Source organism: Mizuhopecten yessoensis, unplaced genomic scaffold (genome assembly GCF_002113885.1).
Source record: "Mizuhopecten yessoensis strain PY_sf001 unplaced genomic scaffold, ASM211388v2 scaffold4135, whole genome shotgun sequence".
Classification (NCBI taxonomy): Eukaryota; Metazoa; Mollusca; class Bivalvia; order Pectinida; family Pectinidae; genus Mizuhopecten; species Mizuhopecten yessoensis.
The window spans coordinates 433,488-452,879 of record NW_018405393.1 but is presented as its reverse complement, the minus strand read 5'-3'; the positions used below and the strand labels follow the sequence as shown (position 1 = coordinate 452,879).

General features: G+C 35.0%; 1 protein-coding gene across 1 annotated transcript in view; it reads right to left on the bottom strand.

Moving 5' to 3' along the window:
* The window catches only part of LOC110448689 (probable chitinase 10), a 36,796-nt gene extending 36,240 nt beyond the window's left edge, over positions 1-556 (bottom strand). The window contains exons 1-2 of the mRNA XM_021495068.1: positions 496-556; positions 142-398 (exon numbers count right to left, since the gene is read on the bottom strand). Of these exons, the coding sequence (XP_021350743.1) occupies positions 142-398; positions 496-556 (318 nt within the window). The remainder of the gene's footprint in view (positions 1-141; positions 399-495) is intronic.
* Between the last annotated feature and the right edge of the window lie 18,836 nt (positions 557-19,392).

Sequence of the window (19,392 nt, the reverse complement as noted above, 5' to 3'; positions counted from 1 at the left end):
GTACAGTAAATTGGCAGCATAAATAATGATGGAAGACTTTATGCAAAGTAATTTATTTAACAGAATGAAAAAAAGAATATTGATTAAAAGAATGTAATCGCTAAATCCCGTGTCACATTTCTATGTGTTGAATATATTTACCATCGTGAGCTGAGTGAATTTTTCTCTGTCCTCAGCAGGGCTTCCTCGATGAGCCGGATATTCCCAATCCAAATCAAGACCATCAAAGTTATAATTCCTCAAAAATGTGATGGCATTATTTGCAAATTCTTCAATATTCGACAGCGATGAAACCATAGCGGAAAACCTAGACACACCATGGTTATAACCTCCAACTGCGAGCATCACTTTCAGGTTGGGGTTCTCCATCTTCTTACTCATCACAACACCATATTGGACTACAGAGAAGAAAATCATTATTTGTCAACGCGTTGAAATGAACTGTTGCTCTTTAATTGTTTATCTTACTTTTATCTGAATGCTTTTTATGCTCACCTTCATCGTTCCATTCATAGGTAGCAAGACCGTTTCCACTCATCTGTGCAAAAGCGTACATGATGTGAGTACAAAGGTTGGCATCGATATTGGCAGCTGTAAACGTCGCTGGATTTGCTCGATATTGCGCCCAGTTGGTAAAATAGCATACCCTTTTGTATGCAATACAACCTATAAATTTTGTCAAAACAATATTACTATTTTTTTTAATTTTCAAATTAAGCAGATGGTTGAACAACATAAACTTATCATCACCAGTTATCATAGAATGTGAATAAATCATTCTATCGTACTTGTGTTATAACTGGCGCTTTGTTGTATCATCAGCCGTCGTTTTCATACGACAATCAATTGTTGGAGTTGAATAATTTTATTATGAAAAGCTTCCTCATTTCCTTAAAGTGAACTAAAATGATTGAATAAGGTTGCATTTGACAATGAAAGAGTGCATTCCCCAATTTTTGGCATTGTATCAAAACTGGAATAATGGCGATATTCAATCCCTGTTTTCCTGAAGTATGTACCTACTTCCTTAACCCTACACTTCAGAGTAAACCATCTTCATACCGGCAGCATAATTGAAGTAAATCTGTTTTTTACAATGTATCTCAATCCTAGAATTACATGCTATACAGTAAATGCCCTGCCTTCAATACAAGTTATGCCCTCTCTACTCGATGCATTATCTGTTGTTCGTCTGCTGGATACCGTATGAAATATATGCTATTTCTCTTATACGATTATACTGCTCATTATATTAGTGCCTTGTGGTTTTGTTGGCACTGCCTGAGTTCTCGGTGCGAGGACTTGACAATACTTGGATTAGACCATATACATGGCATGTGTCATCGATGAAGCAGAAGACGCTTACCCTTCCGGAACACCTGGTCTTATTCATCTTGAACTTTTCCATGGGTTCCCATGAAATGTTTTATTTTGTTCATATTTTGCCCTAGGTTTATCAACTTTGAGTTCGAACTATGGTTTTGTTGACACTTCGGTATTCTCTTGTTGTTTTATGCCCGGATGTCTGAACAAGGCATAATGTACCCTCCAAACCCCCTAATCCACACTTTCTCTAATAATGGTACAAATTGTTGTAAATGGCTACAGTTAAATGCTTCCAAACAACAGGAGTTTCCAAAGACAACGAACAAAATGGCTCCTAAATTGTTAATAAACATCAATGAAAGTGAGCGTTGCAATGTCAACATCGTCGATACTCCAGGGGTTACGCTCACCTACACTTTCTGCTCCCCTGGAATATATCATAGCAAATTTGAAAGATCTGTATGCTCCACCTTGTGGATGAGACGAGAAGACAATTTGGGTAAAATTGGCTGCCTTTGCTGTCGGATGTCGCTCTTCTGTATTTTTCAAAGGACATGCATTCGCCTTGCGATTGGTCGGATTTTGTTACGTCAGACCAATCAAATAGCCACCCGTGCGCCTTTAATTTTTTCTATAATACAGCCCAGGGGTACAGAGAGCAAAAGTGAGCGTAACCCCTGAAGTATCGATGCAGTGTCACCAACCCCTGACAAGCATACCCTTGTAAATAAAACAAGCCCAAGGATGATAGGGATGTAAACATATCCAAACTGACCAGTCATTCAATAGAATTATAATCAAACAAAGACTTTTTAACCCACAATGATACGAATTAGCATTCCATCGCCTACTACACGACATGATGTTGATGTGCTGTACCGGTCATTACCTGTGATAGAAGCACACAGTATCACCATGAGGGTTCGACGTAGGGACATCTAAAAGCAAAGACAAAAACAATCATGTTCTCTTTAGCAGTGCTATGGTATTGTATATCATCATTTGATGTTAAAGGAAAATTGTAAAAAGAAATCTGTTTAAGTCTTATTTATAACAATACCGTAATTATCCTGATACTCTTCTCACCACAAGTTTTTTTCATATTTCAATACAGTTTTGTACATTTATTATTACATGTAGAATGAATTTATTTTCTTAAACACAAATTATACTTTTGTGGCTAATTTATTTTCGTTAATCGTAAAAACTTTAATACAAATAATGAAATACTGTGAAAACGCTGGTACATAAATATAATTATATATAGCTATAACATTGAGTATTCGGTAGGGAAGGGTACTGCATGCTATTTTATATAAGATAAGTAATCCCTGCTATGTTACTATATACTTTTATGCAATGTACATATGTAACTGTCTACAGTAGAAATGTAACAATTTTATTGTGATAAATAACACTTAAAAACTGTAAACGTACATGATTCAGCGCTACTCTAATTTAGGCGGATTTCGCGCTTAAAATATTGCGTTAGATTATAGCTGTGCTGACTTAAGTTGCTGTATCTGGTTCTCTATTAATATGTATAGTGCCGATTTATCATTGCACTTATCTGTTAATATTCAATAATATTTCTAATCTTTGAGTCCGCGAAAATAAGTTCTTTTACAGTGAACAATATTGACCTGACTTGCTAAACTGTTTCCATATTATATAAAGGATAATAGGAAAATATATCGATTTGTGAGCATTTTAAATTCGTACAGCTATATTTATACATACATGTATGTATATATTATGTAGTATTTTCAAAGCTATAAACCTCTCTCGGAGTTTTGCAATGTAGCTTCAGTCTAACAATTTTATGTTTAGAACAATATGTAATAACAGTTATTTTCTTGAGTTCTCAAGCGAAAGAAATCAGCGAGTTTCGACTCTTGGCGTCAAGGGCTACTAATTTTTGACGTACATTTGACTTGCCATGGAGAGGTAAAAGTTCATACTGCGTGTCAGTTAATGGGTTGACAGGTTCTATTCGATACACTAAATTGATATAAGAGTTGCAAATGTCTGTGCAAATATTGATTGGTTAGTCGGCAAATTTCAAAGACCGTTGTGGCGTGGCTTGCCAATTGAAATATTATAAACACTATTATAAGCATTTAAAAAATAATATATAATACACATATATTCTCGGGTATAAGTATTTCAATGAAAGTTTATATTAAAGATGACAGTGCAAGTTAAACACTGTTCAAATGATATTAAAGAGATGAAACTATGTTATATATACACGACCTCTTGTTACACACAATTCATTTGTGTCTGAATGAAAATAAAATCTTGGAAACTCTTGGAAATCTTGGTGAACGATTATGCACGCTTTATATTATACATGTATCAAGGTGTTTTATTTGCGTATTCATCTATGTTATTGGATAATTATTTTTTAACATTAGTTAGTCAAAACAGTATGTGTGTATTATTAAAACGTCGTTATATTTCTGAGTAAAAGTCCAAAGGCAATGTAATAAAGGTGTATAACTTAACCCAAACACAGACTTTTCAGTGTTAGTTGACGTAAAACGAAAACCGTGGAAAATATTTTATAAATCTAAATGCTAAAAATTAACCTGGCCCAGACCAGTTACACCCTAGAGAATGTGTGAAGATCGTGGATAAACTGATGTTATATACAATGTACATGTAATTAAGATTTTACAATGGGCCCCATTTACGTCCCACATCGGCACCTACAAAAACTTTGTCACGTAATTGGACAATTAACTGCAGTCATCACCTTAAATGTGTCACACCTGTCTGACTACAGACACTGTCTACCTGGGAAAGTTTTACTTACCTTCACTGCCTGTGAGTGATATCTGCTAGTCCGAAAACATCCACAAAAAAGTCAAATGTATGGTATTCTCATTCGAATATGTTCATCCCTTTATATTGTATCATCTTGTAAGAATACTTTTTTGTACTCAAATACACAAAATAAAATGTCTGTCGCTTTGTTGGAATGCCGAGGAATTGCAGTATTCTACAAGTGACTTTATAGTCCCTCTTAAGTCAATGATTAACTGTTAGCTCTATATTGTCAAGTACAAAAAGTTTGGCGCATTAACTCCTGGTTTTAATATTGACTCCCGAATAGTTCTCTCTAAAAATACTGTATTTAATCTCTATTCGAATAGGTTGCTGACTGTAACGTCACTGTACTGTCTCCAAATTCAACTATGTTCCTTCCTAATGAGTTACATGTACATATACTGCGTTACCTCCAATGTCGAACATCTCTCCTCAATTAAGTGATACTGGTTGACTTCTTGTTTGAATATCTGTCCTCAAGTATTTACAGTTGACCCCTCTTGTGAATATGTTCAGCAAGTGTAGGTTTTTTTTCAATCAAAATATTTTAACTTAGGAAAAAACTAAAACTCATCCAAACATTTTAAAAACACGGTCACCTCCATTTCCACAGGTGGTGACTTTTAACTATGATCTTAGCGAACCGTTCATGTGAAAGTATTGGTAACAACATGCGTCAGTGGAAATAAAGGCCTCCAAATATTTAAGTATAACATTTATTCCGAGTGGTGTATGTTATTGATAATTATTGAAGGAAATTAACCAATCGTAACCCACTGTACTATATATTAACCAAACATTGAACACAACAACAAAGGTTTTTAATAAATAGTCTGACGACATTGTGTTCATACACCATGATAATGGGTTAGGCTCGCTACATGATACCAGTCGAGTGTGAAGCAATTTTATTTTGTATATTTCATCGTTTCTACCAATATTACTTCGGATGTACGTTAAATGGTTTTAAATGACTTCCTATTAAACTAATGACGGTGGCAGTTAATTTCGTCACCAATAACAATTTACAAATTAAAAAAACAATTATCATCCAATCACGTGATTTTAGTTATTTGCATCGCCTGATTCTGCGAGTGCGTATTATTTTTCGGTTCATAAAATCGACAAACATCCGTCAGTTCGTTCATTGTAAATAGTAATATATGAGGTCTTTTTTAGTGACAAAGTTGCATTATGCCCAATAATTTTACTAATAATGTGACCTGGTTAGGACCAGAGCATTTATGTTTCGTAACAAAGGTTTTTTGTTCATGCATATAGTTATTTGATATAGTGGTTTCTTTTACTTAAATTTCTTATTTTAAACTTGTATATACTGTATAGGGCTGATGACTAATATAATTTCAAAATCTCCTTTTTGATGATGCCGCGACGATATAAAGGTAAGAGCTACGGATATTTATACCTTTGTATGCATGTCGAAAAGACGATGGACATCGTTATTTCACTACAAAATAACGAAATGGCACATATCAGACGCCGTAAGGTCATCATAGTACTTATTTTAACCATCAGAACTCTACCATGTCAAGTTGGTTTTCTAATTTGGATTGACAAGTTACTTTTCCTTTGAAATATTAGCGTAATAATATGAAGTAAATTGTTGAGATAAGTTTAGCTAGAGTTCTATACTTACAGTGTCATAGAATTTGCTATTGTTATTGCAGTTCACATAATACAAAAATGAGAAAAAAATCTGGAAGAAATATAGTATCTTGTCTACATGTATTAAAACACAACTTGATATACTTCCCGAAGGTTTCTCTTTCTGTAGGTTTGATCGACTTATTAGGGGAAGTGTAAGGCTCCATTATCCAATTCTGTGTTCAAACATATTTTTTAACTGAAATAAAACAGAATTTATTATTTAAGAAACATTCCCAAATGATATTCCGTCGAAATTCAGACGAAATATTACAGTATAAATACATTATTGAGTTGATTTTCTTACAAATATACTATCTGTTAGTGCGTATTTCAATAATAATTTTATATTCAATGCACTCAAAACCTTGCATACGGTTCCTAGGCCTTTTATTATGAAAAGTTCCGTTTACACAACCAATAAGTGTTCCTATGTGACGTTTCGATGACTAGCACGATATGTACACTGTCACATTCATCAGACAAATGATTAGTGAAGCGTATGTCGGTTCATGGTAACGATTTCAATTAAATAATTTAAATCAATAAATATATCTTTTTGACAATTACGGTAATACGTCATGATATTACCTTGACGTCAATGTACAGAGGGTACATGCATATACGTGTTTATTTAAGAAACGAACGTATTTGTCGAACCATTTTACACACGTATATTTATCGAAAGCCTTTACTGTTCACAATCATCATACATACATTTTTCATTATTAAAATTCTTTTCATTAAAAGAATTTCAGGATATTTATTGACACGTAAAGTGTATGCTTTTGTATTTAAATTACCTTCATCTGATATCTTCAGGTCGTTGCTAATTTTTGTATTTGCTTTGGCCATAATATGGTCTAGGGTAGGTGAATGTGTTGACATACGCGTAAAATGGCAAACAAACACCAGATGGTTCTCTTCTGAATCACTTCCACGCTTGGTGTTTAAACTTCGTCAAAGCGCCAATCGTAATATGTATTTCTGACATTAGCCGACCTTTATTTTTATTCAATTGTATTTTTTGACACACCGACCTAATTTAAGCCAATAGAGTACAGTCCATTGGGTCATAACACATACTGTTCCAGACGATCCTATCAGAATGAAATGTCTTTTGAATGACGGCCATGAAATCCAAAGTATAGCCATAAAGGTAAATATATTGTACGTGTTTAATGGTGCTTACTCTTCATAAAACTGCTGACATATTTTGTTCAAAATAAGTCCATAACGGTTTTCCGTCTATTAAAATGATTAAAGTTCTTCCGAGATCCTTTTTATCTTGAGATTCGACCAGATTTTCAGTTAATAATTCTGCGACGCATGTGGTCAGTGTAGGACACAACAAGAATTACCAGTCAAGAAATAAAATACTTAATACGGGTAAGCTTGTAACTATTTTATAAACCGTAACATATTGATGCACGTATTAGGGCCTAAGATTACAGTGCGCACACAAAACGGAGCTTGGGATGTCACACGATATGGATATTTAAAAAGAACATGAATTTATTTCATATCGATTGCTTGACTTCATAAACAGTTGAACCGGTTTGGAGCCTTTTTTATTAGTATATTACGACCGAGTTTCATAACCAAATAAATATAGATACATTTTATAAGCTTACTCAAATAACGTACGTCATGAAATAGCCTAGTTTTCGTTTTGTAGGAAAGCTATAACGTTCTAAGACAAAATGGCGAACATTTTCACAAAGTAATCACGAATAAAAACTGATAAATATAAAGTATACAGTGCCAAGATTAATGTTTTCTTTGTGATAGATTTTGATTGATTTTCTTAGTTTAGGTTCGTTTAGTGTGGGTCTAGTGAAAATATCTAACAATTTATGCTTAGACAATCAAATGAATTATAAGTGTTTGCAATCTCCTTCTCAGACAGAAACATCGCCTCGCTTCACCCTTCAGAGACTGAAATAGATTACTATGAAATAGATTGAAATGGATTAGACAGCTCCAGAACAAAGGTTTTCTCCTCTCTTCGCTTGGGGGTAAATTAATATTGTACCTCCTAACCCGTGAGAGAAGAAAAAGAAAAGCTTGATTTGAGAGAACCAGTAGTTGCTGATTTGAATAGAATTGATATTGCAAGTCGTGACATTATTCGCTTCTTTATTTCATAGTCAGTTTTTAAACATTATACGAGAAACAAATATATTAACAACATTTTATCGGAATACCTAGGAATAAGGAAAATATCAAATATCAAAAATAGAAATATCTTAGAATAAAAAAAATATGACCACACCAGAATGCACCTAATGTACAGCGTTGTGTTTTGCTAGTTTTTATCCGGGAGTGGGCCCCACGAATATACACTTCCACGCACACAAACCCTCTTCACAAACGTTTAGGTTACGTATGGCGGACGGTTAGGGCCAAATTACAAGTCTCGTGATCTCGTTCCCTCGACTTAAAGTCGACAACGCGAGAATACAACGGCGAGGGAGCGAGGTTAGCGTTTTCAAGTTTTCGCGAGATCACGAGATTTGTAATTTTGCTCTAACTAGTCTCGTTCAACCAGATTCTCGGTGTCTGCAAAATCTACGCCGAACAGAGAGACTCTTGAATTACAAGTGATCAAGCGCCTGGTTGAACGAGACCAGGCTTTAACAGGTCACCATTGTTACGTCGAAATATAGCATCACTAATTGACATATACACAAATATATCGCCATGTAAATTAGACGTGAAGGAAATGTTAGCTTCAATATTTTAACACGCCAAAGTCGCACATTAATTTTTCCCCACTACTAACATTGAACGTTAAATTTCTATTTAATACATGTATCACGTCACAGCTGCAAATGCATCAAAATATATGAGATCCTCCATAAGGCGAACTCAAAAACTTACTTCAATACTTACCAGAAAAAGTATTCATAAGATAAAAGATAGTTCAGAAAATGACAGGCTATTCGATACACATTTAGAGACTCAGCCAAGTTTCATGTGACTCTGGCTATTGCGAGGTTGTTAAACTCCGAGGCTAATGAACGCAAAGACACGTACATTGTACATCTGTCTATATCATTGCTCATTTTACGACATTGTCACCGGATATCGTTTCATTAAAAGCGGATTATTATTACTTATTTTATATCTCATAAAACGTAAACAAATAACTAATAACGCAGAAATGTATACACGTTTGCTCGATAATAACAAAACGTCAATGTGCGCCATCGTTTGATCGACTCCCTGTTACTGTGGAGTTTAAGTCCGTTCATTGGAAGGACATCATCAAACGTAAACAAATAACTAATAATGCAAAAATGTATCCACGTATGCTCGATAATAACAAAGCGTCAATGTGCGCCATCGTTTGTTCGACTCCCTGTTACTGTTAAGTCGCTAACACTGCTCAATGAACAGCAGTAAAACTTACGTACATCCCTTTGTGGTCGTTGACGTTTTGTATGGGAAACATCATCTTTTTTACACCCATATCAATTCAGTACTCGGACCTAATTAGAACGTATTTGATTCCTGTTTTCTTGCATTTAAAGAACACTGAAATAATACTGCTGTTTTATTTTGCATGTATGTATACACTATGATTTGGTCATAGAGTGCCTGTCTCATTGCTGGTACAAGAACGTTCAATCACAAGCGAAAATGTATTTGAGTTACTTCCCTTTGTGTGATTCAAAACGAATGAATGTGTTTGTTGTGTTAGAGTTATGGAGTACACAGTAACATATCAAATGTGTCTGATCCTTTTTGTTGCAGTTATGGATTTCGTTAATGTCTCTTCGTCTGTTCATATGTTTTAAGCAAGGTATACATGTACTGTGTACTTCCACAGCTATTTCAAATGAATAACAAGAACTTGATTGTTTATCTTTTCTAAACGATATTTCTTGTTCCAAGTGTCTCAGTAAAATGAGATTATGTCGTAAGGAAATTTCTATCGTGAAAGGTAACTACAATTGTAACATTTAAAAACAACATAACGGGACCTGGAATCAGATTATCTGACCGGATCTGTGCTATCGAAAAGTCCCCGCTGATTTTTTTGATTTTTTTTATATTCTATTCATGCCTCTGTGACTAATTTATTTAGTGACCGGATAAAGAATAAACACCATGAATTCCTTACATCTTTTTCTCCACATCCACGTTTATTGATGCATAAAAAGACGCCAAACCCACGAATATGTACAATTTATATATTTCATTGCGCTAGTTTCCGGATGTCCTTCCCATGAACGGACGTAAACTCCACACGCCTAGTTAGAGAGACAGCAGCTCCTCAGTAAATAAGTCCCTAATCAGTGATTGTATCGATTTATGTAAAAACATTAAATGCAAAAATCTTGGATACTGAACGGATGGGTACTATGAAGTTGCTCCTTGTAATGTTGCCTGGTCCAAATTTCTTTTTGCGCGTAAACGACGGGTGTCATTAAAACTATCTTACAAAAAACCAATGACAAATTAGTGATTAACTCCATATGCCGACTACAAAGTAATCTCTTTCTTCTTTAATTTAATAGATACAGTGTATGCATTTCAACGTTTTAAATCCATAAGTTGCAATATTGAGTTATTTGAAATGAAATATCCTGAAGTGACACAATGAATGACTTGTTTATGTTTAACTCGAGTTATTGAATTTTTCTCTTTTATTTGGAATTTAGAGGGATCAGTTTTTCAGAAGTTGTCAATGCTATGAAAGAACTGCGGATTCCAGAGGTGGTCGGTTTGAAAAAACGTCGGTATTGGGAAGGCTCCATTTGAACCCAAACTCAGACGACAGCAAATTTTATTGCTTTTGTATTTATTTTCAGCTTAATATTTAAAATTATATCATAATATGTACTAATTTCAATAATGTCTTCTGGCGGCGGTAACTACATGTATATCGCATAAAGACATTGACTCGCCTAAGGATACCCTAATATTTCACTCGCAAAAACCCAATGAGGTTATAGGACCCTAGCTTGAAGACAACAACAGATGTATTGCTGGTAATTCACCATTTGGTTGTGTGTGACACATAGAGAACTCGGCCTCGGTTCCTACGTGGACACACTGTAATGACCAGAACAGATTTGGTGTTTAGATGTTGTGATAGTTCAGCAAATGTAATTCTCTAACAATGTGCATTTTCTTGTACATATGTGTGTCGCTGTCACAAACTGTAAAATTCGTACATTGTATAAATGTGAGTCTTTGTCATAAAAAGTGACAATACTACAAATGTGTGTCTTTGTCATAAAGAGTGAATATCGTACGAAATGAATGTCTTTGTCATAAAGAGTGAATATCGTACACATGTATGTTTTTGTCCTGAAGAGTGAATATACTACATATGTATGTCTTTGTCATAAAGACTGAATATCGTACGAAATAAATGTATTTGTCCTAAAGAGTGAATATCGTACAATTGTATGTCTTTGTCATAAAGAATGAATATCGTACAAATGTATTTCTTGTCCCAAAGAGTGAATATCGTACACATGTATGTCTTTTTCCTAAAGAGTGAACATACTACAAATGTATGTCTTTGTCCTAAATATTGATTGTCCTACAAATGTATGTCTTTGTCCTAAATATTGATTGTCCTACAAATGTATGTCTTTGTCCTAAAGAGCGAATATCGTATCGAATGTGTGTGTCATTGTCTTAAACAATTAACTTGGTGAAAATGAAACGTTCTTACACTGTATTGATTCAGAACCTGCTTTATGAGAGACCAATATTTAACTATTCGTGTTTCGTGGCAACGTATTAACGAGTACATGTTTACATTTTGATATGCCAACCCGGTAAATTTCGTAAATGCTAATTAAATATGACAGTTAACAACGATGAACTCGCTTCCGATAAGCGACCGTGACAGGTTACAAATCCGACTGCTTTGCGAGGTAAGTGGTCCAGGCCTAGTACCGGGATTGTTCCATGGTGGGATCGGAGTGAAGTGTGTAGCTCGTAATGATGTCAGACAGCACGTGCCAGGTCTGTGTCTAGACAACAAATGACCGATGTATAGTACAATCAGCGAAACAGAAACCAAGGCAATACTAAACTCCAAAAGGGATTCGTTGTTTACGGATCCATAATTTTAAGGATCCCTGTTCCAATGCAGGCAAAACACTGAACATTCCACTGTGGTTTTCCGTGTATATATAGAATAACCTCCCTTCTATTTCGTTCTTTAGTTAGCCATGAAGCCTATTCTGTCAGAGCGACAGTTTACCTGAGGTCCGGTGTTCAAAATCTGGTCTTGCGCTGAATTACACTCAAAACACTATTGTTTATCATTTTTGTCTATTTCATCTTTATTACTATTTAGTAAGTCCCGCAATGCATGCTTTCCTTTCAGTAATGATCTATCAAAGATACAATGTATATCCACGCAGGTAAAACCAGTTTCGAATTTATAGGTACAGTTTGTTGGCAGTGGTGCGAGGATCCTTAAGAGAAGTTTGTTACTGCTAGACTAATATGTTGTTCTGCTTGACGAAAAATACGGTTTACCTGCTGACATAACTTGTTCCATATAGCAATGCTCTTGCTTAATGACGTCAACGCACCGAAGCCTATATTATCAGTCACCATGAGGGAGCGGCGCACTGTCTACCGCCGCTCGTTATAGCTCTGAACTACAACACAGGCGTCTGCAATTTAGTCATGCGAATTGCAATTAAGTTTAACACAGACAATATGATATTTCACAGTGGCTAATATATTTTTCAATAAAACATTTCAAATAGAAATGATTTTCTTATGCGTTTGGCGCATCTAATAAAGTGATGAATATGTCGCTTTAACATGACATAAATAATGTAAATTGTGAAATTGTACTTGTCTATTTCACGTATCTCGGTCTGTTTCAAACCAGCGGTACACTTTGATTTAAATGATGCCATAGTGATATACTGTCGACTCATAGACTAATGTACTCAGTTTAATTAAGAAACGTAAATATACCACACTTTGATTTATTTGCACTCACAAAAAAATTGCATTGAAATAATCCAAGCATGAACATGTTCAAAATTTCCCTTAAAGTTAATATCATAAACAAGTATGTTAAACGCAACGACAACAGAGTGTATGACGTAATCATTTGCTCTACTAGACATGGTGATTGCAATTTAGAAACCATATAATGGTCATTTAATGATGTGGTTGTCATGTTTGAGTAATTATGTGGTTGTCATATTTGAGTAATTATTTGGTTGTCATGTTTGAGTAATTTTGTGGTTGTCATGATTGAGTAATTATGTGGTTGTCATATTTGAGTAATTATTTGGTTGTCATGTTTGAGTAGCTATGTGGTTGTCATGTTTGAGTTATTATTTGGTGTTCATGTTTGAGTAATTATGTGAGTGTCATGTTTGAGTAATTATGAGGTTGTCATGTTTGAGCAATTATGTGGTTGCCATGTTTATGTTCAAAATTTCCCTTAAAGTTAATATCATAAACAAGTATGTTAAACGCAACGACAACAGAGTGTATGACGTAATCATTTGCTCTACTAGACATGGTAATTGCAATTTAGAAACCATATAATGGTCATTTAGTGATGTGGTTGTCATGTTTGAGTTATAATGTGGTTGTCATGTCTGAGTAATTATGTGGTGGCTATTCTTGAGTAATTATGTGGTGGTCAGGTTTGAGTAAATATGTGGTTGTCATGTTTGAGTAACTATGTGGTGGTCATGTTTGAGATATTATGTGGTGGGCATGTTTGAGTAATTATGTGGCTGTCATGTTTGAGTAATTATGTCGTTGTCATGTTTGAGTAATTATGCGGTTGTCATGTTTGAGTAATTAAGTGGTTGTCATGTTTGAGTAACTATGTGGTGGTCATGTTTGAGAAATTATGTGGTGGTCATTTTTGAGTAATTATGTGGTTGTCCTGTTTGAGTTATAATGTGGTTGTCATGTTGGAGTAATTATGTGGTGGTCATTTTTGAGTAATTATGTGGTTGTCCTGTTTGAGTAATTAAGTGGTTGCCATGTTTGAGTAAAAATGTGGTGTCCATATTTGAGTAATTAAGTGGTTGTCGTGTTTGAGTAATTATGTGGTGGCTATACTTGAGTAATTATGTGGTGGCTATTCTTGAGTAATTATGTGGTGGTCCTGTTTGAGTAATTATGTGGTTGTCCTGTTTGAGTTATAATGTGGTTGTCATGTTTTGAGTAATTATGTGGTGGTCAGGTTTGAGTAAATATGTGGTTGTCATGTTTGAGTCACTATGTGGTTGTCCTGTTTGAGTTATAATGTGGTTGTCATGTTTGAGTCTCTATGTGGTTGTCCTGTTTGAGTAGCTCTGTGGTTGTCATGTTTGAGTCACTATGTGGTTGTCCTGTTTGAGTAGCTCTGTGGTTGTCATGTTTGAGTCTCTATGTGGTTGTCCTGTTTGAGTAATTAAGTGGTTGTCATGTTTGAGTAAGTATGTGGTGGTCATGTTTGAGTAATTACGTGGTTGTCATGTTTGAGTTATTTTTTGGTGGTTATGTTTGAGTAATTATGTGGTTGTAATGTTTGAGTTAGTATTTGGTGGGCATGTTTGAGAAATTATGTGGTGGTCATTTTTGAGTAATTATGTGGTTGTAATGTTTGAGTTAGTATTTGGTGGGCATGTTTGAGAAATTATGTGGTGGTCATTTTTGAGTAATTATGTGGTTGTCCTGTTTGAGTTATAATGTGGTTGTCATGCTTGAGTTATAATGTGGTTGTCATGTTGGAGTAATTATGTGGTGGTCATTTTTGAGTAATTATGTGGTTGTAATGTTTGAGTTAGTATTTGGTGGGCATGTTTGAGAAATTATGTGGTGGGCGTGTTTGGGAAATTCTGTGGTTGGCATGTTTGAGCAGTTATGTGGTGGTCATGTTTGAGATATTATGTGGTGGGCATGTTTGAGTAATTATGTGGCTGCCATGTTTGAGTAATTATGAGGTGGTCATGTTTGAGTAATTACGTGGTTGTCATGTTTGAGTTATTATTTGGTGGTCATGTTTGAGTTATTATGTGGCTGTCATGTTTGTGAGTAATTATGTGGTTGTCATGCTTGAGTTATAATGTGGTTGTCATGCTTGAGTAATTATGTGATGGTCATGTTTGAGTTATAATGTGGTGGTCATGTTTGAGTCCTTATGTGGTTGTCATGTTTGAGTCACTATGTGGTTGTCCTGTTTGAGTAATTAAGTGGTTGTCATGTTTGAGTAAGTATGTGGTTGCCATGTTTGAGTAAAAATGTGGTGTCCATATTTGAGTAATTAAGTGGTTGTCGTGTTTGAGTAATTATGTGGTTGCCTTGTTTGAGTAATTATGTGGTTGCCATGTTTATGTTCAAAATTTCCCTTAAAGTTAATATCATAAACAAGTATGTTAAACGCAACGACAAAAGAGTGTATGACGTAATCATTTGCTCTACTAGACATGGTAATTGCAATTTAGAAACCATATAATGGTCATTTAGTGATGTGGTTGTCATGTTTGAGTTATAATGTGGTTGTCATGCTTGAGTAATTATGTGGTTGTCCTGTTTGAGTTATAATGTGGTTGTCATGTTTTGAGTAATTATGTGGTGGTCCTGTTTGAGTAATTATGTGGTTGCCATGTTTATGTTCAAAATTTCCCTTAAAGTTAATATCATAAACAAGTATGTTAAACGCAACGACAAAAGAGTGTATGACGTAATCATTCGCTCTACTAGACATGGTGATTGCAATTTAGAAACCATATAATGGTCATTTAGTGATGTGGTTGTCATGTTTGAGTTATTATTTGGTGTTCATGTTTGAGTAATTATGTGGCTGCCATGTTTGAGTAATTATGTGGCTGTCATGTTTGTGAGTAATTATGTGGTTGTCAAGTTTGAGTAATTATGTGGTGGTTATGTTTGAGTAATTATGTGGTCGTCATGTTTGAGTAATTATGTCGTGGTCATGTTTGAGGAATTATGTGGTGGTCATGTTTTAGTAATTATGTGGTTGTCATGCTTGAGTAATTATGTGATGGTCATGGTTGAGGAATTATGTGGTTGTCATGTTTTAGTAATTATGTGGTTGTCATGCTTGAGTAATTATGTGGTTGTCCTGTTTGAGTAGCTCTGTGGTTGTCATGTTTGAGTCATTATGTGGTTGTCATGTTTGAGTCTCTATGTGGTTGTCCTGTTTGAGTTATAATGTGGTTGTCATGCTTGAGTTATAATGTGGTGGTCATGTTTGAGTTATTATTTGGGGGTCATGATTGAGAACTTATGTGGTTGTCATGTTTGAGGTATTATGTGGCTGTCATGTTTGTGAGTAATTATGTGGTTGTCAAGTTTGAGTAATTATGTGGTGGTTATGTTTGAGTAATTATGTGGTTGTAATGTTTGAGTTAGTATTTGGTGGGCATGTTTGAGAAATTATGTGGTGGGCGTGTTTGGGAAATTCTGTGGTTGGCATGTTTGAGCAGTTATGTGGTGGTCATGTTTGAGATATTATGTGGTGGGCATGTTTGAGTAATTATGTGGTTGTCATGTTTGAGTTATTATGTGGCTGTCATGTTTGAGTAAGTTTGTGGTGGTCATTGAGAATGTTTGAGATGATCATGTTTGAGAAATTATGTGGTGGTCATTTTTAAGTAATTCTATAGTGGTCATGGTGGTTACCTTGAAAATCGCATACGTGTCAAACAGTACAGTTTATGTTGGTGGGCATTTGTGGTTTCCTGATAAATTGTGTGTATCGGACAGGTTCGAGCCTATAACGTTCAGTACATAGTTACTTGGTACAGTTCCAAGACAATGTCAGCTGATATTCGACTTGAATAAACGTTCGACCTTTGAAGTATAGGAATGTTTAGTACAGTTATAGCATACCTGTTGAATCGTTAATTGACATTGAATCTATTTGTTCACTGTAGCGCGAAAACGTTATTTTCTCATCAAAGGTTTACCTATCTTTATATTTTTTCAGAATTTTGTAGCAATCGCCTTTTTTTTCTTTTTCTAATCATGTTTTATTGGCAATGTCCTATTTCGACGATGCTGAAACGTTGTAAGGCAAAAAACACCGATGATGATTAACGATTTAAACGCAAGTGGTTCTAAAGACACAATCAATGGAGACAACTCGGCTGGTTATGTAAGACATGATGAATAAACAGCCCTCATAGTTTGTAATCTCTATAAAAATAACTGATATGACCTTCCAAGGCCACGTGGTCGGCTTGTTTGCCCGAAAAAATAGGAGAAGAGGATGTTTTTTTGAAAAGAATAATGAATCAAACGCACGTATTTAGCATCCAAACTACACAGTTAAGTGCTTTGTTTCCAAACCAGGCTTTTTCATCTGCACGTTTATGGAACCCCTATGGGAGAAGTTCAATAATTCAATAGCTCTTTTTGTTTCCATTCTAACAGCATTATAACACGTCAACTATAAATAAACAGGCTCAAAGGTGAACAATTGTGTGTATAAGAAAGAAGCGTATTTCGTATGCCATGTAATATTTCGTTTCCTGGTTTCAGTTATCATTTGTCACAAAGTCCCCATACAGCTGTGTATGTAACATTATGTTGTTTAAGACACAATTGAATATTGTTATGTCACGCGTTTTTAGACATACAATGAAGGCGGTAGGATGATTTGGTCTTTTCTGGCATTGTAAATTACTTTGACGCTGTAAATAAATTTAAATTATATTGTAAAATGTCGATATAATGCCTCTCGGTCCATTTTGCCTACTGCCAACATATTTCTAGGCCCCTTTTTCTCAATTTATTAAGAATTTCTTTATACATTTCCTTCAATGTATCGCCAAACCCCTTTGTAAAGCCGAACGTTCTCTCGACAAATAATGGCAAAATAACGAAGTCTTCTTGTATTGATAACACAGGCGGAATGATGTCATTGATACTAAATATATTAGGATCCCTTAACCACGCACGATTATAGTAGTTTTAAAAGACCTACCACAAGTTAAACTCAAGTAAAAAAAACTATTTTACATTTATTATTCTTATTTTTTTATTATAATTAACTGAAAGTTAAACCAGCAATTTTGTTCAATTTAAAATTGTACGACTGCAAAATTCAATTAAAGATATACACATAAGCGGACATAACACGGGATTTTGTATTGATCGCGTGACCGGTTTGACATGTGCGATGCCTGGTCATGTTCAGAGAGACAGTCTGAAGCAGTCCCTCGTGAATATTTGTAATGTAGTTATATGTCAGAGGAGGATTTACAGAATTATTCATCCATTGTCACGATAATTGTTTTATATTTGTAGTCACGGCATATACATCGATCGATACGTGTGTTAAATATACGGTGTATCTCTCAGATCACGTGGTGTGCAAACATACGGTGAGCACTGCACAGTCAAAAATGTCACCGAGTCATTCTTTTTGTGTAAATGCATATGTGTCTCCCGATGAGAACATTTAGTATGCCCAATATGTCAATGTAAACAATTTTTAAAATGCATATAAAAGGGAGTGCTGACATTATGTTTAAGATTCAAGAAAATAGTTAAATATAAGTGTCTGGGAAAGGACACGGAAATATTTATCGCGCCGGAACGCAATATTTATGATATTGAGTGAGAACGCAATGGTTATGATTTTGCGCGAGAACGCAATATTATCGCGTGTAAACTCAAGTGTATATCTCATACCCAATCCTTGGTGATATTGCCGACACCTGTGTTCTTTCTAGCTGCCATTATTAACAGCAAATTCGAAACGTCATTTTCCTAAAACCATGTTATATTAACAACAAATACAAGGAAAGTGTTCAGACGTGTTTTTGTGGTAAATTCAATTTCAACACCTTGCCCCGTATTTTGTGCAAAGACGGGTTTGTTCACAGACGACAGACACCGAGACAGCGTATTGCCATGGAAAGCAAGCCTCGGGATGATACATACGAAAATTGCAGGACTAATGAAGATATCCTCACCACGCGTGGGCCAAAATAAATTCTATATTTGGCATAACGTACATGGAAGTTTGAATTTGTATACACAATATACATGTATTAAAACTCCTCTGGTTATTTGCACATTTAAAAGTGTATGAAAACGAAAATGGTACGAACCCTTGGCATTTATATTGTCTATGTTTGCCATCTTAAAGTAGTTAAATTCGTGAATTCTGCAATAAAGTANCTATTTTACATTTATTATTCTTATTTTTTTATTATAATTAACTGAAAGTTAAACCAGCAATTTTGTTCAATTTAAAATTGTACGACTGCAAAATTCAATTAAAGATATACACATAAGCGGACATAACACGGGATTTTGTATTGATCGCGTGACCGGTTTGACATGTGCGATGCCTGGTCATGTTCAGAGAGACAGTCTGAAGCAGTCCCTCGTGAATATTTGTAATGTTGTTATATGTCAGAGGAGGATTTACAGAATTATTCATCCATTGTCACGATAATTGTTTTATATTTGTAGTCACGGCATATACATCGATCGATACGTGTGTTAAATATACGGTGTATCTCTCAGATCACGTGGTGTGCAAACATACGGTGAGCACTGCACAGTCAAAAATGTCACCGAGTCATTCTT